The following is a 23,828-nucleotide window of genomic DNA, read 5'->3' as shown; positions in this document are numbered from 1 at the left end:
AGCCAGACTGAGCAGCCTCTGCCTAGAAGACTCAGACCGTCCTCGCCCTCACCTCTCCCTCCCCTTCGGGGCCCACCGGGCGGCATGCTGCGAATGCAAAAAATGGATAAGAAACAGAATGGAAAGAGTAAAAAAGCTGAAGAAGCAGAGCCTGAACAATTTGTGGTGGAAAAAGTACTGGACCGTCGCGTAGTGAATGGGAAGGTGGAATATTTCCTGAAGTAAGGGATTTACAGATGCTGACAATACTTGGGAACCAGAAGAAAATTTAGATTGTCCAGAGTTAATTGAAGCATTTCTTAATTCTCAAAAAGCTGGTAAAGAGAAAGATGGTACAAAGAGAAAATCTTTATCTGACAGTGAATCTGATGATAGCAAATCAAAGAAGAGAGATGCTGCTGATAAACCAAGAGGCTTTGCCAGAGGTCTTGATCCTGAACGAATAATTGGTGCCACAGACAGCAGTGGAGAGTTGATGTTTCTCATGAAATGGAAAGATTCAGAGGAGGCAGACTTGGTACTTAAAAGAAACAAATATGAAGTGTCCTCAAATTGTAATTGCTTTTTATGAAGAGAGACTAACTTGGCATTCTTGTCCAGAAGATGAAGCTCAATCATTGTTTGTATTATATATATATAATCTTTGTCTTGGATTTTGATTTACTAGTGTGGAGAAGTAATTGCATTCTAATGGAAAAATCAAGTCTGATATGTTTGTTTTCAAAGTAGTATTGGGGAATTGGGGGGCTGCATCCCAATAGCACTGGTTACTTTGAACAAATAAAAGCTTTCTGTAGTCACTTCCTTATTGGAAAAAAAATTTTATACCATGGGATTTAATCATCTGCATTTGGGAACAGGTTTTCTAAATGTTGAGGAACTGTTTCCCCGCCATGAACTTGCCTTTAACTCACATGCCTCAGTACCAGTCTGGGGTTTTTGTTTTTTGTCTTTGTGTGTGTGTATACACAATACGTAATGGCTTTCTCTTTTTGAAACCTTCACCAAAACAAAAACTGTGTATAAACTCATGTGTCTGAGATACCGTCAGAATAAGAAATAAGTTCCTCCAAATTAAATTGAAAGTTTTCCTGAAGCCATAACCTTTCAAATTAATGATTTTGTAATTGGACGGTCTGAATTGGATAACTTAAAAGCAACCATATCAGAATTTTTACCTATCTGTATTTATCTGTCTGTATTTTATTTATCTGTCTGTAGTCATGTAAATTCAATAGTTTATTTGCAGAATTCCTGAAAGGAGAAATTATACCCTTACCAGCAAGCACCCCTCCCAGACGACAAAAGCAGACAAATTCCAGTGTTTAGCTAAGAAAGACTTAAAGTGGGCATTTTTTAAAAGAATTATTTATTGAATTTTTAATTTATTCATTCATTTATTTTAATTTGACCAGAGAGAGAGAGAGGGAAGGAAACTGAGAAAGCAAGTCACCAGGTCTGGGATTCAAACCATGGTTGGTCATGTGGAAGTGTCCAGCACCTTAACCACCATGCCACCTACTGGTCCCTTAAAGTGGGCATTTTACCCCTCGTAAACTTTTCCTTTACAAAAAGTTGGAATCCTTATGCTCTATTGACTAAAAGGTCATTATTCATGAAATGTCTAAGATTTGGCTCGTGGAAACGTAATCAGATGGTTAAAGATGTTAGCAGTTTAGGACTTGCTGGCATAAACGAGTGAACAGATCTGTGATCTAAACTATTGTGCATGTTTCTTTTCTTAACCCCAATTCATTCCTTACGTGTAGGCCTCAATCTTTTCAGTATTTGGGTTACTGATTCAGCAGAAGCAAGGAAAACCATTAACTGTAGTAATCGGAATGTTACCCAACTGTATGTTGTTTACTTTATTGTAAATACTGGTGAACAATGGTCAATAAATCGTTTTATATTCCTTTAAAAAAAAATCCCGGTGCCAGCTGGCGGTGTGGTGGTTAAGGGTACTGGACTCCCACATGGAGTCTTGCTTTCCCTCTCGCTCTCTTTCTCTCACATTCTGTCACTCTCTGATCAAATTTAAATAAATAAATTTTATTTATTCATTCATTTTTTAGTTTTTAATTTAACCAGAGACAGAGACACAGAGAGAAGGAAAGCAGGAAATCAAGCCACCAGGCCCAGGACTTGCCCGGCGCTTAACCCCCCACGCCCCCTGCTGGTCCCAAGTTAAAGAAAATATTTATTTATTTTATTTATTTATTTTAGTTTTTTTTCCTTTTCTTTAAATTTACTTTTTTACATTAATTCACTATACATCATTACAGCATACAAAATGAATTTTCCATCCAAAGTACACTGTATATTGGCTCAATTAAGCACATCAACATACATGGTATCAACAAATAATTTTCAATTTCTTATGAAAATATTAAAAAAAAAAAATCCCAACAGGAGAGGGACCAGCAGTTAGCGTAATGGCTATGTCACTGAACTCCCATGTAGTAGACCATGGTTTGAGTCCTGGACCTGGTGGCTTAAACTCACGCCAGGCACATATGCATGCATGCCCAAGATCCTGAGAGGAGAATGGAGGAGAAGGGATTGTGGCGTGGCCATCCCCCCTGGAGGGTGATTTCTCGCTTTCTGTCTCTCTGTATCTCTCTGTCTTTCTTGAGAGCGCACGCACCCAATAGCAAAAACCTCTCCAAAAAGTAAAAATCCCAACAGGAGAAGGGATTGCAGCATGGCCATCCCTCCTGGGGAGTGATTTCTTACTTTCTGTCTCTATGTCTCTCCAGCAAGCCTACATGCCTTTTGGAAAATTCCCTCTTAAAAAAAAAAAAAAGAAGGGGCTGGCAAGTGGCGTGGTGGTGGTTAAGGGTGCCGGACTCCCACATGGTCTGGCGAGCGCACACGCCCTATAGCGAAAACCTCTAAAAAAAAATAAGAAAAATTAAAAAAAGTTGAAATCCTTATGCTCTATTGACTGAAAGGTCATTATTCATGAAATGTCTAAGATTTGGCTCATGGAAATTTAATCAGATGGTTAAAGATGTTAGCATAAATGAGTGAACAAATTTGATCTAAAACTATTGTGCATGTTTCTTTTCTTAACCCCAATTCATTTCTTATCTGTAGGCCTCAATCTTTGTAGTATTTGGGTTACTGATTCAGCAGAAGCAAGAAGAACCAATAACTCTGTAGTAATCATAATGTTACCCAACTGTATATTGTTTACTTTATTATAAATACTGGTGAACAGTGGTCAATAAATAGTTTTATATTCCTTAAAAAAAAAAAACAAACCCAAAAACCTACTGGACTGACACCACACTTAAAAACAATAAAATCCAAACTCATTATCTTCTTTCTAGTCTCATTTGGGTCATTGTTCTCCTCACTCAGGATGCTAAAATCACACTTGTCTGGAAGCCTCTCAAGCACACTGTTGTTTCTTGATTAATTCCTCTATTATGGTCTCTATTTAGTTTCCTCCAGAAATCCTCTTTACCCAAAGAGAATAGAAGAGAGCAAGGTCATCTTGTTCCCTGTGATTTTCTACACCTTCCCTGACTCAAATGCATGATAAGGTGTTCGACTGGTGCCAGTCTTTGCACCTGAGGTCAAACCTCAGTTGTATACGTTGCAGACTATAAAAGGGAACTTTAAAAAGTCTGTGGAAAAATGAAGTTAAAGTATGAATTTATTTTATGGCAAAATCTTTTTGAAATGCACACATAGTTTCTCCATAATATGTAATCTGCATAAACTTTTCGAAGACCCTTATTTATGAAGCTCATGTTGCTGGCACTGGAAGAGACTTACTGACTCTGTCCCTTTTCTGTAGCCCACAGAAAAATACATAAAAGAATTTCTTACCCTCTTGTGTGTGTGCCACACTGTTATTCCTGAGAGAGATGGAAATGATATCATCTACCAGGCTTCCTCCCCGGGTAGGTATGATGTGCAGGCAAAGGACATAGCTCACCTCCTTTGCAGGTGAGAGGCCTCAGAAGTGTGAGGTCTGCTGACCTCTGTGATTGCTGCTGCCTTGCTCCTTCCCTGGAGTTCTTGCAGGTTGGGCCACTGTGGTACAGAGCAGCCCTGAGCCTCTCTATGGCTCTAGGGCTCCTCATTCCCCACTCTCAAAGCCTGCCTTAAGGAGGCTGGAGAGGGATTTCAGAATGCTCAGCAGCATTTTTTGGTTATAGTCAGTTACAAAATAGAGTTAAAGTTAAAGCCCTGTGGTAGTTTATGAAGATGCTATTTAATGACTTCAAAAATGAAAAAGATTATTATGAGTAGTAAGAAGATATTCACTGTCAGCATCATCAATTCATTTTAACAGCCCTGAAAGAGACCCCACTCAACCAAATCTCCTTGCTCATGAACTCTTTATGGTACCTAGAAGGACAGATAAGTGCATTTGAATAAAAAACAAAATCCGAGTTTAAATGACATGATATTTTAGTGCTAGGTAACAGAAATCTGTATGAATTAAGTTCATTGTGAATACATTTGCTCAATTCCTATTACTCTCAACTATTTATTGACAGATGAAGCAGCTTTAGTGAAAGGAGCAAAAAAGCTTGGGTTTGTTTTCACTACAAGAACACCATACTCTGTCACCATAGAAGTTGTGAGTAGCACCCTGAACATTTTCAATGCTTTACGTATAACTGTTTTTCCAGAGAGGTTCAAGTGTACAGAGGCTCAGAATAGGAGCCCTGACTCAAAGTTCCTGGGATTCCAACCAGACCCTGTACCTTCCCAACTATTATTCCTGGTCACGTGCCTTAACTTCTCTCTATTTGCCCCAGCTTTATCATTATGCTGGTTGTAGGGTCCTTGTGACAAATAAGTTAGTATCTCTAAAGCAATTGGAATTGCTCAATTAAAGTGAGCTAGTTCAAAGACTTAGGATCATGAGACCTTCAAGAAATTTACTAAGTTTTACTTGTGGGGAATGAATATGGACTCAACATTTTTTTTTTTTTTGGTGAGTTCTGTTATGCTGATTATTCATTTTATTGTATATATTTCCTTGTTCTGTCTTAATCACTATTCAGTATAAGCCTTTGATATTATTGGGAGAAAATAGAAGCAGTGCAAACACGGTGGCCAACCCACTGCAGTAACGTGGTGGTTAAAAATGTTCACTAGATGTTGCGTCCTTGGTAGAAGGGATTGATCAGTTCATCTTTATCTTAATGGTTCCTGGCACGTGGTTAGCTCTCAGTGGCTTGTTGGTGATACTGATAGCTTGGCTATAGGAAGTCAAGAGACTGTAACTGGATGAATTTTTTAAAAAAATGCATCACTGCTACAAAACTTTATATATATTATGCCACCTCTTTCCATATTTACTCTTTCAAATGATCTAAGCATTAAGGATGTCATTCAGTCTGTATGATTTAACAAAAAGATTTATTTGTTCTCTTTTTTTATTTTTTTTTTTGGAGAGATTTCCACTATAGGGCATGTGCGCTCGCCAGACAGACAGAAACATAGAGACAGAAAGCGAGAAATCACCCTCCAGGGGGGATGGTCACGCCGCAATCACTTCTCCTCCACTCTCCTCTCGGGATCTTGGGCATGCACGCACATGCGCCCGGCGTGAGTTTTAAGCCACCGGGTCCGGGATGCGAGCCGCGGTCGACTATGTGGGAGTCCAGCGACATAGCCATTACGCTAACTGCTGGTTCCCCTTATTTGTTTTCTTAGTGCTGTCTGATGATGGTCTTATTTCATTTACCCATGCTATTGGAGAAAATAAAGTGTTTTGAATAGTGGTATTTTAATTAATTAATTAATTCTAGAGAGGTTTTTGCTTTGGCACGTGCACTCCCCAGAAAGACAGAGAGGATCAGAAAGTGAGAAATCACCCCTCAGTGGGGATGGCCACATTGTAGTCCCTTCTCCTCTATTCTCCTCTCAGGATTTTGGGTAAGCAAGCACACTTACCCGGCATAAGTTTTAAGCTGCTGGGTCCAGGACTCAAACTGTGGTCGACTATGTGGGAGTTCAGTGATGTAACCACTACACCATCTGCTGAGCCCAACTATTTTTAGATTGAAAAGAGAAGTGCTTCTGTACTGAAGGGGTACGGTTAGGAACCTTTGTGTGGTTATTATACGGGTTGCAAATAATGCTCTTACCAGAAGAGGGCACTGTCATCTCATAAGATGTGAGACAATTTATATTTTGATGAAGATGTGTATTTGGACGGTCAAACTTATTTGTGATAGGGGAATGAGTAATTTTGCACGATGAATACTTTTATCATCAAGTAAGAATATATTGTCTTACCTTTCCATAGGTGGGAGAAAAACACACTTTTGAAATCCTTAATGTCCTGGAGTTTTCTAGGTAAGCTACTTTTTCATATAGTTCATGTATTTTCTATGGCTCTTTCTGTGATTGTTCACATTGAGGACTGGCAACATAAATCAAAACTTCAGTACAGAATCATGACATTCCAGTTGGCCTCTACTTCTAAATCTCAGCTCAGATCTTACATCTTCCAGGCCTCATAGGGTCAGTCCCTCTTGCAGGTTCAGATGGGTATATACAACTCTCCCATTTTAGCACTAGTCACAGTCAGTTGTGATTTTTGAAACTGTTGTTACTCAATGACCATCTTACCAAGCAAACTAAGCTACTGAGGATAAGATTCACCTCCCACAAGGTCTGCTTTAAGTGCTCAATAAATATTTGATGGAAGATGGATGTTGGATATTATTTTCACAGGAGAACCAAAAACCATTTTTTAAAAAGTAGACAGTGAATTAATTAATTTTTTTCTTTGTAAAGGGAGAAAAATGTATCCAGAACCTTTCATTTTCTTATGTTTTAATGGGCCAGCTGCTCTCGCAGCTGTAGCCTCATTTCCCAGAGTACATCGTGAGAATATTGTTGGTATTATTTTTATTAAACTTTCCCCGAGAGTTATACAGTCATAGCTCTTGAACCATGTGAGAATTTCTAATGTGGAATCTGAAAATTTAGAAAAGTAAATGACAAAATATGTCATTAGTTTTTCACAATGTCAGGTGATTTCTCAAATCACATCTTTGAAGCTTCTTTCCTAATGATATTTGAGAGGAAAAAAAAGGCAAACCTCTTAGAACTTGAGGGAAGTTATTACCACCCCACCATCCCCACCTTTCCTAAAACCTTTATTATGAGAAAAGATATCTCATGTTACTTAGTCTTCCACTTAATATTTGACTACATAATTTCTTGCTATTAAAATAATTAAAATGTGCACTCAAGGGCCAGCAGGTGGTGTGATGGTTGGGATACTGGACTCCCACATGACTGACCGCAGTTCCAGTCCGGGACCTGGCGTCTTGTTTTCCTATTTGTATTTCTTTCTCTCTCTCTCTCTCTCTCTCTCTCTGTATGTCTTTCTGGTGAGCACATGTGCCCTGCAGCAAATTAAATAATAATAATAATAAAATTAAATAAATACTTTTTTAAAAATATGCACTCATAGCTAGGTGCTGGATAAATAACTTCATTGCCTTGGGTAGTGTTCCACCAGTTTTCTAAGAAATGGCTGAGCCTTTATTGATTATTGGGAAGTTCTCTCCAGTTCTGGTTCTCCGGTTGATGAGTACACACTTGGACCATCTTTGAGGGCAGGAGCTTTGGTTTAGAAGCTTCAGAGTAAGATGGAAACAGATGAAGGCTGTGCCTTAAGGAGTCATGGCTGAGTGGGCTCCCAGGGAGGTAGAAGACGGGTAGATATTTCCTCCACCTTTTCGGCTCAGTCTTGCTAGCATGCTACTCACAGGTGGCCGGCAAAGTTGTCATGTTGGTGGCAGAATGTGCTATGTTATGACGATACTGAAGAGGTCCAGTAGGCTAGAGGAGGAAGAAGAGAGGTGATAAGCACAGATACCTTATGAGAGAGGAGTGAGTAGGATGAAAACAGCGTGGGAAGCTTAGGAGGGAAAAGTATTACAGCGGTCATTGTGCTACTGTTACTTACTAGCTCATGGCCTTCCTGGATGCTTATCCTTTCTGTGTCTAACTTTCTTCATCTATAATATGGGATTAACAATGGAACCCTCTTCAAGGATTGTTGTGAAGATAAATAACAATGCCTGGCATATTATAAATACTTATGTAGCATTTACTGTTTTGGCATCACATACTAAAGGAGGTAAAAACTAATTATACTTTTTATGTTGTTACAGTAATAGAAAAAGGATGTCCATAATTGTCCGGACTCCTATGGGACAGCTCAGGCTCTACTGCAAAGGGGCTGTAAGTACTGAGATTCCGTATTTGCATTATTTTTTTCTCTTTGTTCCAGCAACTTGTAGAAAGCCATTGCAACTTCATATTTTTAGATGATGTTGCTTTTTATCTGCTGTTCCATTTGGTTGTTGACAGCATTATCTAAGATTGGAAAAATCATTCCAAGATATCCAAAACGCTTTCCCAACAGCCAAAGCCTTTTGAAATTTATGGTGCCACACACTAGGATGTTTTTGAAGGTTTACTATTAGTGAGAAGTGTGGCCACTCAGTTGTTTTATTGAGAACTTGCGATTGTTGATACTGAGGGTTTGTAGCAGGAAATTTTTATTCCAGATCCATGCCTAAAGTGTATAATTTTGGTGGGTCTCAGAAATTTACATTTACCTCTGTAAATCTTAATTTTTAAAAGCACTTACATGGTTTTTCATGGCCATATGTACTTTAAAATTCAGAATCAAGTTTATTGAGGTAAAATAAGCAGTACATGTTTAAAGCATGAAATTTGATAAGTTTTGACACTGATAGTCTTTCTGTCACTATATATTTGCTAAAATGCTATGTAAATTAAATCATATCTATATATGACTTTTTTTTTTTTTAGAAAGATATTTTTTACTAAAGGGCATGTGCGCTCCCTGAAGAGATGGAGAGATACAGAGACAGAAAGCAAAAGATCACCCCTCCCTCCCCCTGGGGGGATGCCACGCTGCAATCCCTGCTTCATTCTCCTCTTGGGATTTTGGGCACGCATGCACACATGCCTGGCATGGGTTTTAAGTTGCTGGGTCTGGGACTTGAATCACAGTTGACTATGCTGGAGTCCAGCAACCATAAGCATTACACCATCTGCTGGTCCCACATGTGACTTTTTGTTTGATTTCTCTCCCTCACTATTCTGAGCTTTATTCAGGTCTTAGCTGTTAATAGTTTTTTTTTTAAAATAATTATTTTATTAACTTTATTTATTCATTTATTTATTTTAATTTTACCAGAGAAGGACATATAGGGAGAAGAGGGAGGGAAAGTGAGAAAACAAGCTACCAAGTCTGGGACTTGAACTGTGATCAGCCATGTGGGAGTCTGGTGCCTTTTACTACCATGCCACCTGCTGGCCACTTGATAGTTCAATTCTTTGTGAATAATATTCTAGTGTGGCTATATCAGTTTGCTTCTCTACTCCCTGTTGGTAGATATTTTGTTTGTAGTTTTTGGCTACTAAATAATATTCCTATGAACATTTGTATGCAAGTCTTTGTATGAACATGTGGGCTTTGGCTCCCTTAACCACTAAGCCATGGGACTGGCCCCCATCATCGTGGTTTTGATTTGCAATAATCCTCAACAAAATGCTCACAAATCAAATCTAACAGCACATTACAAGTATTATGCATTATTACCAAGTAGGATTTATCCCAGGGATGCAAGGATGGTTCAATAGACATGAAATGATATATGTAATATATCACATGAACTTAAGGAAAGACAAAAATTATGTGAACAAATCAACTGATGCAGAAAAAGCATTTGATGTAATATTTGTATGTAAAAATGTAAATTTAAAATGTAAAAAAGCATTTGATGGTTAAAACTCTCAACAAAAGAAATTTCACACAATAAAGGCCATATGCAACAGAGCCACAGCTAACACAATACTGAATGGGGAAAGGCTGAAGGTTTTTCTGCTTTATACTGGAACAAGGTAGGGACATCCACTTTCTCTATCCCTATTCAACATCTACTGAAAACTCTAGCCAACACAATCAGACAGAAGAATGAAGTAAAAGACATACTACTGGGTCATTAGAAAAGTCATGACGTATTTTTCTATGTTTTCTATGCAAAAATGTGTCATGACCTTTCTAGCGACCCAATAACCGGAAAGGAAGAAGTTAAATTATCCTTTTTTGAAGACATGATTAAATACATGGAAAAACCTAAAAACGCCATAAAAAACTCTTAGGTGTGGTAAACTAATTCAGTAAAGTTACAATATATAAAGCCAACATAGTTTCTTATAATGTTTTTGCCTGACTTTGGTTTTAAGGTAATGTTGATCTCAGAATTAGTAAGGAAGTATTCCTTCTGTTTCTATCCCATGAAAGATGTTGTAGAGAATTGATATTAATATAATTTCTTCCTTAAATGTTTGGTAGAATTCACCGTAATGAATGGAGAATGCAACTAATCTATTGCCTTTTTAAAAAATATATACTATTCCATTTTTGTGTCCCTTAGATGTTTTGCTTCTTTATTTTTCTCCTTGATTCCCTTCCTCTCACCCTCCCCCATTTACCACCTTCCCCCAACAGTTTCTAGTACCCACAATTGTTCATGTTTTTGCATTTTCCAAACTTTCCGTTTCTACCATAGAGTGCAGACATTTCATACATATTAAGTAGGGACATACAATGTCTCTGTTTCATATTTGGACTTGGTTCACTCAACAGTGAACCTTCCACATTTGCCCACTTTTTATCAAATGCCAGGGTATTGTTATTTTTTATGGCTGAATAGTATTCCATAGTTTATATATGCCACATTTTTCCAATTCATTCATCTGTTTGTGGACATTTGGATTGGTTCCATGTCTCAGCAGTTGTGAATAATGCCACAGTAAACATGGATGTGCAAGTACTTTTCTGATTCAGTGCAATCCCATTCTTTGGGTAGATACCCAGGAGTGGAATGCTGGATCTTATATGACAGTTCTATTTGTAGGTCTTTGAGGAACCTCCTTAATGTTCTCCACAGTAGCTGCGCTAATTTACACCTCTACCAACAGTGCAGGAGAGTTCTGTTTTCACCACAGCTTTGTCAGCACTTATTATTATTTTTTAAAAATTTTAGTCATTCTGACTGGGGTTAGGTGATATCTCATTGTGGTTTTCTTCTTTTTTTAGAGGTTTTTGCTATGGGGTGCATGCGCTTGCTAGGAAGACAAAGAGAGACAGAGAGACAGAAAGCGAGAAATCACCCCCAGGGGGGGGATGGGCATACCACAATCCCTTCTCCTCCATTGTCCTCTCAGGATCTTGGGCACGCATGCACAAGCACCCAGAGTAAGTTTAAGCCACCCAGTCCGGGACTTGAACCACAGTCAACTACATAGGAGTCCAGTGGCATAGCCACTACACTAACTGCTGGTCCCTTGTTGTGGTTTTGATTTGTATCTCCCTTATGAGAAGGGATGTTGAGCATTTTTTTATATGCTTTTTGGTTGTTCATATGTCTTCCTTAGAGAGTTGTCTGTTAAGCTCATTTGTCCATCTTTTAAATGGGTTGATTTTTTTTTTTTCCAGGTAAGTCACTTGAGTTCCCTGTATATTCTGGTTATCAGTCCCTTGTCTGAGGGATAGTTTGCAAATATATTCTCCCATTCCAAGGGCTGTCGACTCACTCTAATTATTGTTTCTTTTGCTGTGCAGAAGCTTTTGAATCTGATGTAATCCCACTTGTCTATTTTTGGGATTATTGCCTATGCTTTGGGGGTTTTACTTAGGAAATCTTTGGGACTAGCAGACAGCATAATGGTTACATTGCTGGACTCCCACATGACTGACTGTGGTTTCAGTCCTGGACTTGGAGGTTTGAAGCTCATGCTGGGTACGTGTGTGTGCATGCCCAAAATACTGAGAGGAGAATGGAGCAGAAAGGACTGTAGTGTGACTATCCACGCTGGGTGATTTCTCACTTTTTGTCTCTCTGTCTTTCTCTGTCTCTATGACAAATGCACGTGTCCTATAGCAAAATAATCTATCCAAGGGGGAAAAAAAAGAAATCTTTGCCTACTCTGATGTCTCCAAAAAACCAAACAAACAAAAATGCCAGGAGGAAATAAATACTAAAGACCTGAGCAGTAATAAATAAAATAGAGAATAAACAAATTATACAGAAAGTAAATGAAACCAAAAACTGGTTCTTTGAGAAGATAAAGTTAATACACCATTAGCTAGACTAATTAAGAAGAGAGAAAGAAATCAAATAAATCAAATTCACCTTCTGTTTTGAAGGTAATTAATTATTGATTCAATTTCTTTACTAGGTATAGGACTATTCACATTGTCTATTTTTTCTTGTGTGAGTTTGGGCAGATTGTGTCTTAGAGAGTTGTTCCTCTTCATCTATATTATCAAATTTGTGGACATAGAAAAAATATTGACAAAAACATTTTTTAATTTGTTTTCCTGATTAGGCTAGCTAAACAGTTAATATCTTTACTGATCTTCTCAAATAAACTGCTTTCAGTGTTACCAGTTTTTCTCAAAAGTTTTTCTACTTTCTATCTCCACTATTAACTTTATTGTCCTCACTCTTTACTTTATTATTTCCATTCTTTGGCCAATTTTTTGTTTTATTTGTTTCTTTGTTTCTAGTTTCCAAAGGCAGAATTTGATTTGACATCTTCTTTTTTAATATGTTTATTGCTATATATTTCTTTTTTATTGATTAAGTTTTATTTATTATTATTTTTTAATCTGACCAGTGAGAGACATGGGGGAGGGAGGTAGGGAGGGAGGGAGCAAAGGAGAGAGAGAGAGAGAGGGAGGGAGGGAGAAAGAGAGAAAGAGAGGAAGAGAGAGAGAAAGAGAGAAAGAGAGAAAGCGAGAAAGCAAGCCACCAGGTCAGGGACTTGAACTGTGGTCCACCATGTTAGAATTCAGAGCCTCAACCACCATGCCACCTACTGGCCCCACTGCTATATATTTCTAACCACTGCTCTAGCAGCATTTCACAAGTTTTGATATGTTGTATTTTTATTTGCATTGGTTTAAAATATTAAACATATACAATATCTTATATTTAATATATACAATAGTATAATATTATGGGCTATTCTGAAGTATGTTATTTAGTCCTCAAATACTTGGGAATATTTCAGAAATTTTAAATTTTGATTTATTACTTAATTCCATTATATTTTAAGAACATGGGATGTTTTTGTCTTTTTAACTTCATTGATTTACATGTATTTTGTGACTCAGATTTATAGTCTATTTTGTTAAATGTTTGGTGTGTACTTAAAAAGAATGAGTATTCTGCTGCTTTTGTATGCTGTATTTCATACCTACTAATTAGGGCAAATTGGTTGATAGTGTTATTCAAATTTTATAGATCCTTAATGACTTTTTGTCTGCCTGTTCTATCAGCTGTTGAGAGGGGAATGTTGAAATCATCAATTATAATTGTGCATTTTCATTTACCTTTGAAGTTCTATTAGTTTTTGCTCTACATATTTTGAAACTCTCTTAGTAGGTTACATAAACATTTAAATTTGTTATTTCCTCTTGAAGAATTGACCTTTTTGTCATTGTGAAATAATTGTCTTTATCCATGTTAATAGTCTTTGGTCTGAAATCTGTGTTAACTTTAATATTACCATTCTAGATTTCTTTTGGTTAGTGTTACTATACTATACTATATACTTTCCCTTCTTTTTAATCCATTTGTGTCTCTGTGAGTCTCTAGGGAGCATTTAGTTGGTTCTTATGTTTTTGAACCACTCTAAAATCCTCTGCATTTTAACTGAAGTGTTTAGATCATTTATACAATGTGCTTATTAATGTGGCTAGGTTTAAGTATATCATCTTGCCATTTATTTTCTATTTGCTCCATCGTTCTTTTTTTCTTTATTCCTTTCTCTCTATCTTCTTTGGATTATCTGAGTGTTTTTTATTCCAGTTTGTTTCTTTTGTATTTTTAAAACATTTATTTAATAGTTTTAGTAGTTTTTAGTAGGCATCTTAAATTTACTACATTCAACCTTCAAGGGATATTATAGTACTTTGTGTACAGTAAGAACCTTATGAAACTATAATTTCATTTCTCTTCTCCCAAACTTTGAGCTATTATAGTGATACATTTTAATTTTATAAATGTTATAATAAACTTTCCACTTTACTGTTACTAATTTTTTGAGCAGTCATTTAACTTAAAAAAAAATTAAATATGACCAATGTGTGGTGTGGTGGTTGAAATGGCTGGATTCTACATAGCTAAATGTGTGGTTTGCGTTCCAGACCTAGATGCTTGAAAAACACTGGGTACATGTGTGTACATGCCCCAGATCCCAAGAAGAGAATAGAAAGGAAGGGATTGCAGCATAGCCATCACTCCTGAGGGATGCTTTCTCACTTCCCCTCTTTCTCTGTATCTCTCTCTGGTGAATGCACATGTCCTAATGCAAAAAATAAGATGAGATAAAATAAAATAGATAATAAGAAAATGTTAGTATCATTACTATTTCTAGTGCTCTTTTGATCCACAATTACATTTAGTGCAATTTTCCTTATGCTCTAAGAACTTCATTTACCATGTCTTGCATGGATCTCCTGGTAACATATTTTTTTCAACCTGTTTATGTCTGAAAAATGTTATCTTATGAAGAAGATTCTTCATGGCTCCTGAGAACTAGTTATTTCAGGGTACAAGAAAAATGAAGATTTTCTACTGATAATTCCGCCTCCAGCAAACAAGGTAGTGTGGCAGGAGAGGTGAGTCTTCAGAAGAAGATTCCTCATGGTTCCTGCGAACTAGCTATTTCAGGGTACAAGAGAAACGGAGATTTTCTACTGATAATTCCACCTCCAGCAAACAAGCTAGCATGGTAGTGAGCCCCTCTGGCCTTCTATCTCTGTCTCTGTGTCTGTCTTTTTTCACTCTGGTTTCTTTTCTTTTTTTAATTGCTAGATAGCATATGTGCTTGCTCAAGAAAGAGAAACACACAAAGACAGACGGGGGGAGAGAAAGCACCTCTTAGTGGGGTGTGATCATGCTGCAACCTTTTTTTCCTCCATTTCTCCATCCTGTGAGGATTTGGGGCATGCACATACATGCACCTGGCATGCTTTTCAAGCTACCATGGCTGGAATTTGACTTGCATTTGACCATGTAGGATCAAACTCCCAATGCAAAGGGCTTAACTGATATGCTGTGGGGGTCAGTTCTCCCCCCCCCTTTTTTTTAATTTCCCCCCCCCCCCCCCCGGCTTCATTTATGATTAGCATTTTATCAGTTTTTCTGAAGAACTTGATTTTCATGTGTCTTAGAATTGTTTTATTCTTGTTTCTAGGAGGTTTGTAGCCTGTTTCCAAAAACTGACCCTCATTTACTTTTCTGCTTTCCTTTTCAACTATCATTAGATGAATTACTTGCCTGGAGAGTTTCAGAAAATTCTTAACTCAGTTGACACCCATTCAGGATGGGGAAGCTGGTGTTCAGAATCACTTGTTTCAAGTGGCCTGTTCAGAATCCCTTCTCGCATGTAGATTTATAGCACTCATTGAATTGAAAAACTTTTGGCTTTTATTTCTTCAATTATGTATCCTGTCTGCTCTGGAGACTCCAATTAGATCTATATTAAACTGTTTAAAGTTGTCCCACAGCTCACCAATGTTACTGTCTTTAAGACTTCTTTCCTTCTATATCTTATTTTGGATGATTCCTACTGCTGTATCTTCATGTTTAAAGAAAGTGTGTAATCTATTAATCCCATCCAGTATGTTTTTAAAAAAGGATCTCAGACATTGTGGCTTTCCTATCTAGAAGTTCGATATGGATCTTTTGAATTTCTGTTATATCCTTACTTAACTTTTTGAACATACAGAATATAATTAACATAACTTTGTATGAATTTTTCTAATTCAACAGCTGTATCAGTTCTGGGTTAATTTTCATTAACTGATTTATCTCCTAATTTGGTGTTGTATTTTTTGGCATTTTTATGTGTCATATAATTTCTTATTGAATGCCAAACATTTAAAATTTTGCCTTGGCTGTTTGAGTTTTACAAGTTTTTATTTTGAAATGATTATAGATTTATTTGCAAAAAATGTAATTGTAAGAAGTAATACAGAGAGAACCTATACATTCTTCACCCAGTTTCATTTAATGGTAACATTTGCATAAGCACAGTACAATATCCCAACCAGGAGACTAACATTGACATTATTCATCAACTTTATTTAGACAATAAACTGGGGCAATTGTTGGGCTTCCATCATTTGCACCTCATCTCTCAGGGATCACTACCTTTCATTACCCATTGCTTAGTATGATAACCATTGTTTGACATATTTTATCTGAAAATATAGATCCCAACCTTTCCTCTCTGGCTTCTGCGTTTTCCAATGCTGTTCTGTCTATGCCTCATAGTAACTTGGTTGTAGGTCTCAGAAACTTTGGGTTTACCAAGAATATTCTATAAAAGCCTTGGTAAACAGTATGGTCTTTGCAAAAATTATAGCAGGAGAGTTGAAGTAGGGAATTTTTATCTGTCTCTCATTTTCAACAGCAAATAACTTAAAAACCCATATTTGATATTTTGGAAACATGCTAACACCATCATGCTTTGTCCTAACCTTTTCTCTTCCTTCTCCTCCATGAAGGCAGAGATATCAGGTTGTCCTGCTTATCCTTTCCCACCTTCATATCCAAGCTTATCTCAAGCTCAGCTTGACAAATGACATTCCAGTAAATATAACCCATCCCCTTTAGAGTGCAGGGTAAGCAGTATTTGATACTTAATTACCCCATTAATACCTATATCTCCTAGTCTCAAATCTCTCCCCCACAATAGAAAGTGTCATATCACAGTTTTTTTTCTAAGTATTTATTAATATATTCCTTCCTGAACTTCAGGTTGTTGGAAAAGTCGTGATGTGTTTTTTGTGTAAAAACGTGTCATGACTTTTCTGACAGCCCAATAGTAAATTGGTGAATACAATGTTCACCATGTTGTTATATACATTTAACAGCATATTTTCTACTTAATAGGCATTTTCTCTTAACATGCAGGGATACAAAAGTAGATTTCTGTTTTTCTCAGTCTTCAAAAACAGAAAAGGAAAATATTGTGAATTATTAAACTCGACTTGAAACATATAGCAAGAAATACAAGTTAAGATTTTCTCTGCACTTTGTTCTTTTTATTTTTTAAATGTATTTATTTCTTCCATGAGTGAGATAGATACAAATAGAAATATAGAGGGAGAGAGAGAGACAGAGAGAGGGAGAGACAGCATCCCCAATTGTCAATGCTGCAGTACACCATTAGCCAGCCCTGGATCATGGCCAGGTACATGGCTGTCATATATTCAGGGGGGTCTCCAGGCTTGAACTGAAAGCTTTCCCCCGTGGGATTGCCTCTTAGAGTGCCATGTTTTACTGGTGTACCACTTTCTGCCCCTTATTGCTTTTTCATTGTGTTTTGTTTTTGTTTAAAGCAGAGCATGTGCATCTGTCCTCCCACCCCCATTCATGATAGAGCACATGCATGTGAGAGGGGAGAGAGAGAGACTTTTATTTACAATAATCAGATGGGAGAGAGAGAGAGTTTTATTTTACTTTTTGTTAAAGCAACCAGACCCTCCCATTTTAAAGCTTATTTCTAAACTTACTCTGGAATTGAGCTTTCTCTGTGGATGGTCAAAATCCTTCACAACTGTAAGATGTAACAATGGTTATATTGGGATATAACTATTTATATTTGGAATTCTGAATAAAAGGCTTACATAAGGCAATTGAACGAATAAGATGTTAACTGCAGGAATTTTTGTTTTCTTGGTTTTTGGGTAGGATACAGTGATTTATGAGAGACTTTCAAAAAATTCTCTGTTTATGAAGGAGACACTAGTCCACCTGGAACATTTTGCCACAGAAGGTTAGTAAAAATTGTTTAGAATCCATTTCCCTTTGAAAACGCTGTTCTTAAATGTTGAAATTTTAACCTGAATGCATGCCACTGATGCTCCTTGAGCACATAGATGGGCAAGGGCAGATCATTAATATGTGTGACTTTATAATGCCTTCTGGTTGCTTAAAGGTAAAAGGTTTCCTGGGGCCAGCAGGTGGTGTGGTGATTAAGGTACTGGATTCCCAAATGGCTGAATATGGTTCGAGTCCTGGACCCAGGGGCTTGAAAATCACACCAGGTGCATGTGCACATGTGCCCAAGATTCTAAAAGGAGAAAGAATTGTGGTGCGATCATTTCCCTGGGGGTAATTTCTCATTTTCCCTTTCTCTGTCTCTCTCTGGTGAGCGTACCACCCTATGGTAGAAAAAAAAAGTACAAGTTTTCCTAAACTAACCTTGTTGAGACATTGTTATTATTTTTCATTTTTCCTCTCTCTAGCAATGTTGTGCTTATGAACAAACAGCGAAATGTATATTTTTGCTGTATGTTTTAGTGTCTTCAATCCATTATTATCTATTTCCATTTAATAAGTGTGACCTTTTATGTAGTTGTGGAAGGAACTTAGCCATAGCTGGGGAAAAAGACAGGCCTTTCCAGTATGTGCCATATATTTTGAAGTTAATCGTTTTTTTTTTTTTTTTTTTTCACTATAGGGCGCATGCGCTCGCCAGACAGACAGAGAGAGACATAGAGACAGAAAGCGAGAAATCACCCACCAGGGGGGATGGTCACGCCACAATCCCTTCTCCTCCATTCTCCTCCCGGGATCTTGGGCACGCACGCACATGCGCCTGGCGTGAGTTTTAAGCCACCGGGTCCGGGACGCGAACCGCGGTCGACTACGTGGGAGTCCAGCGACATAGCCATTACTCTAACTGCTGGTTCCTTTTTTTTTTTTTTTTTTTTTTAGAGAGGTATTTTTGCTATGTGGCGTGTACGCTCACTGGAGAGATGGAGAGAGACAGAAAGTGAGAAATCACCCCCTGGGGGGATGGTCATGTCACAATCCCTTCTCCTCCAATGTCCTCTCGGCATTTTGGGCATGCACTCACATACACCAGCATGAGTTTCAGTCAGCTGGGCCCGGGACTCGAACTGTGGTTGACTAAGTGAAAGTCCAGCAATGTAACCATTATGGCATCTACTGGTCCCAAAGATAATTATTTTTAATAACTATAACTCAGAAAGCTGACATAGTTGATATTAATGTTAACCTTCTGATTTTGACTTATCATCCATCTCTTAAGGAAACTCCTTAAGTGAGTTTCAAACAAGAACAACATTGACTAAAATGTTGACAGTGCTTTAGAGAAAAAGGTGTAATGTCATGTAAAACATGTAAGATGTGAAAGGAGACTTCAAAATGTTCATAGAAAAATGGAATTAAGGTATGAGTTTATTTTGGTGCAAAAGTTTTGAGACCCATGCGTAGGTTTTTCATAATATGCATTTTCCATGAACTTGTTGAAAACATCTTGTAGCTAGTACTGTCCTGAAAGCTGTGGTTCATTTTCTGTACTTAGGTATTTTTTAAAATTTTTAATTAATTAATTAATTTTTCATTTCATTTTCTTTTATACATTCAATCACATTATTATTTGTCTTACAAAATGGATATTTCAACAGGTGAACATTTCTCCCTAATACAGTTGACAAAACTACAAAATATCTTCAGTAGATAATACCACATTTCTTTGTGACATTAATACTTTGTCTCCCTATTTTTCTTCTAAATGTCCTTCCTCAGACCCTCCTCTTGCACACATACTATATCTGGTATCTACATCTATATACTGTGTTTCTATATCCTTTAGTCAATTAGTTTCAGTCATAGAGTGTGGACACTTGGTATATATTAAGAGGGAACATACAATGCCTCTCCTTCGTAGCCTGGCTTGCTTCACTCAGCAGTAAGTCTTCCATATTCATCCACTTCCTGTCAAAAGTCAGGTTTTTTTTTAGGGCTGAATAGTATTCCATTGAGTATATTTGCCACAGTTTTTCTGTCTATTCATTTGTTCGTGGGCTTAGTTTTTAAGCTGCTGCTCCATACCGATATGTATGTATCCAGTCTAAAAATGTGAGTATTTTGCAAGTTTCTACATTGGGCCTCTTATTGCTGTCTTAAAATATAGATATGATATAGGTAGGCTGCATTAAGTAGAAATACACAGAAACTTTATTATAGTTCATCATGAAGCAGAATAACAACTTCTGTATTTCTTCTGTGTATAGTTAGTTTCTATGGGATTCCTAAGTATTTGAATATCTTTCAGGAGTTAATCTAAAATATTAAAATATGGTTTAAGTTTTTTTAAAAACAAGTCCCTGTAAAATGGGATTTAAATTAATTTTCTAATGCTTTAGAGATTGTTTGGCTAGCAACTGAAAAACTGAACTCTTATTCATTCTTTAATTCATGCAGTAGTTATTGAGTAGTCATTAAGTAACAGTATACATGTTCTAAGTCTGTGGGACAGCAGTGAATAAAACATAGAAAACCAAAGCCCTAAATGAATTTACCAAGAAATAGATATTGACAAGTGGTACTAAGTACTATGAAAACAACAAAACAGGGTGAGGTGAAGAGATGATGCGATACCCTCTGTGTGGGGTGATTTAGGTGGACAGTGAAGAAAGTAAGGGACGTTACGTGGCTGTCCAGGGAAAAATATATGCTAGGTGAAGAGTGGAGAAAGTGCAAGAGTCTGGAAGTCAGATGACAAGAAGGGAGGCCACAGTGAGTAAGGAAGAGTGGGGAAGAGATAGTAAGAGAGCCAGGGGAGTGTCATGTGAAGGACTTCACACTTCCGTGACTTCTAAAATGCTTTCCAATTTTATTTTCAAATGCTCCACTTCTTCCTGATTGTATGCCCAAATTATATTGTTATGATATTATTATTTTCTTTTCCCCTTGCAGGTCTGAGAACTCTCTGTGTTGCCTACACAGATTTAACTGAGGATGAATATCGGCAGTGGTTGGAGAAATATAAAAGTGCTAGTATAGTTCTACAAGACAGAATTCAAAGAATAGAAGAATGTTATGATTATATCGAAAAGGTAACATAGCCCATATGTATACTATATTCCAAGATAAATATGTGAAAAAAATCTATTTATTAATGTTTTCTATATCTTCATGTAATCTTTTAAATAGTGATTTTTTTCCCCCTTTGGAAGTGTAAATCTGTCTTATTACAGTGAAAACTTACAAAATGTGTCTCTACAAAAGTTTTCTCTCTCTTCTAAGTAATGCACTAATAACTTCAATCTTGTAATTATTTTGATGACTTTTCCCATTTTAACAGATATACATGTTTGTTATAGAAAAATAAGTTATTATAAGAAGTAATCATCTGTAATATTGGGCTAATGACCTCAGCATCTGTTGACAGAGCACAGTGAAGGGGACTGAATTGTGTAATCCACCTCTTTGCTATGTTTCTATTTTGGAGAGTCTCCAGTGCGATATTTTTACCTAACCACGGGTTATCAATTGCCCCTATATACTAAGAAATCTGAGCAATTGAACACTGACTTGTAGAACTCAAAAACTAGACAGGTATTACTGTGGCAATCCTTTTTCCTTTAAACTGCTGTATTTTATATTTACTTTTAAAAGGCAAGGGATCTGGGAATCATAGTTGGAAAAAGAGTAAGGAAGGGTAAGACAATCATAGGATAAGGATAAGAGTAATAAATTTGCCTTCTCAGAAAACCTGAAGTGGATGGGGAAGCAGAGAATAGAATAGTCTTAAACTGACCATTTCATACATAAATAATTAAAAATAGAGGGCCTACCTTTATTTATTATTATTATTATCATTTTTAGATTTTTGCCACAGGGCATATGCACTCACTGAAGAGAGACAGAGAGACAAAGAGAGAGAGGGAAAGTGGGGGATGTCCACCTCACAGCCCCTGCTCCTTCATTCTCCTCTTAGGATTTTGGGTATATAACCACTTGTGTCCAGCATGGTTTTCAAGACACCCAGTCTGGAAATCGAACCATAGACTTGGCCATGTGGAATCCAGCTGTCTTAACCTCCACAGCACCTGGGTCCTTGAGGGCCTACTTTGAGCTAGTTTATCATACCTTGTCTTGGTGATTATTTGGCCCAATTAAGCGCCACATTTTGTTTTCCACATTACCTGTATATTTGAGAACTAGTACTTAAGAGGACACAGATGCTCTTATTCAGAATGAGAAACCCTTGGATGTCTGGAAAGGAAATCTAATCACTATTGTTTTGATACATATTATACATATTAATGTGGTACAGTGCAATTTTTCAGGACCTATAACATGTGTAATGATCAAAGCAGGGTAGTTAGCATATCTGTCATCTCAAATGTGTATCATTACTTCATATTGCTAATGTTCAAAACCTCTTTTGGCTATTTTGAAACATATTAACTAAATTGTTCTTCTGTCTGATTGTAATTTTATACTGGTAAACCACCATCTCACTATCTCTGTTTCCTGCCTCTAGTAAGTACTGTTTACTCTTTTGTGTTCAGCAGTCTACTTTTTTTTTGCTTCCTTCCACATATGAGTAAAAACATGTAATTTAAATTTTTCTGTATCTGGCTTATTTCAGTTAATGCAATGCTGCTAGGTTTGTTCATGTTGCCTCAAATGACAGTATTTCATTCTTTTTAATGGTTCAATAATATTCATATATATATAATATGCATATATATGCATATGTATGAACATATATCCACATATATGAAATATCCATTGATAAACACATAGGGTGATTTTATATCTGTACTACTGTGAATAGTGCTACAATAAATACTGGAGTGTGGTTGTCTCTATGATACACTGGTTTCCTTTCTTTTGAGTATAAGCCTAGTACGGGACTGCTAGATCATATGGAAATTCTATTTTTAGTTTTTTGAGGAAACTTTGTACTGTTTTCCAAATGGTTGTATTAATTTATATTCCTATCCAAAGTATTAAAAAGTTACCTTTCCTCTACTTCTTTGCCAACATTTGTTATCTTTTGCCTTTTTTGATAATAGCTATTCTAACCGGGGTAAGATGATACCTCATTGTGGTTTTGATTTGCATTACTCTGATGATTAGTGATGTTGACCGTTTTTTTCATACACTTGTTGGTCATTCATATCTCTACTTTTGAAAATGTCAATTAATATAATTTCTCCATTTTAAAATGAGATTATTTGATTTTTTACTGCTGAGATGTTTGAGTTCTTTTCATATTCTGCCTATTAACCCTTTGTAAGATGTATAGGTTGGAAATATTTTCTCTCATTCTGTAGGTTGTCTTTTTACTCTAGTAATTGCCTCCTTTGCTGTGCAGAAAGTTTTTAGTTTGATATATCCCACTTATCTATTTTTGTTTTTATTTCCCATGCTTGTGGGGGCTTATCAAAAAACTATTTTTCCTCAAGCATTGGGAAAATGTCCTCAAGTATTTCCCCTGTTTTTCTATAATAGTTTCAGGTTTTACATTGAAAATTTTTTTTTATTATTATAATTTATTTTTTATTATAATTTATTTTTTTTTCCATCACAACACACAAATGAATTTTCCATCCAAAATACACTGTGCATTGGCTCAATCAAGCACATCAACATACATGTTCTCAGCAAATAATTTCTCAATTCTTATGTCCTGCATACCTTGCCTTTTGTTTTGCCATCCTTGATCCCCATCCCCCTCCCTCTGCTATGACCCATCCTCCTCCCACATTGTCCCTGGCATCCACGGTTGCCCTCCATGCCTCCCCCCTCCCCATTCAAATGATCTGCCAGTGAACTTAATTAGTCTAAATATATCCAATAGTTATCACAGCTGACACATACCTATACATGCACTCAAGTCTGACTTTAGGCATAAACCCCAGTGAGTAGAAAGAGCATACTATAAAG

General features: G+C 36.8%; 1 protein-coding gene and 1 pseudogene across 1 annotated transcript in view; both read left to right on the top strand.

Moving 5' to 3' along the window:
• Positions 1-23,828, top strand: part of LOC102498413 (phospholipid-transporting ATPase IB-like) — a 211,413-nt gene that overhangs the window by 81,926 nt on the left and 105,659 nt on the right. Inside the window, 6 exon segments of the mRNA XM_014592016.2 lie at positions 3,809-3,914; positions 4,518-4,600; positions 6,281-6,330; positions 8,166-8,235; positions 17,805-17,889; positions 20,844-20,983. Of these exon segments, the coding sequence (XP_014447502.1) occupies positions 3,809-3,914; positions 4,518-4,600; positions 6,281-6,330; positions 8,166-8,235; positions 17,805-17,889; positions 20,844-20,983 (534 nt within the window).
• LOC106736085 (chromobox protein homolog 3 pseudogene) lies at positions 94-659 on the top strand (annotated as a pseudogene).

This window comes from Tupaia chinensis, unplaced genomic scaffold (assembly GCF_000334495.1).
Source record: "Tupaia chinensis unplaced genomic scaffold, TupChi_1.0 Scaffold000634_1, whole genome shotgun sequence".
NCBI classification, from domain to species: Eukaryota; Metazoa; Chordata; class Mammalia; order Scandentia; family Tupaiidae; genus Tupaia; species Tupaia belangeri.
Note: the sequence above shows the minus strand (reverse complement) of the source record. Positions and strands in the feature narration are given on the sequence as shown.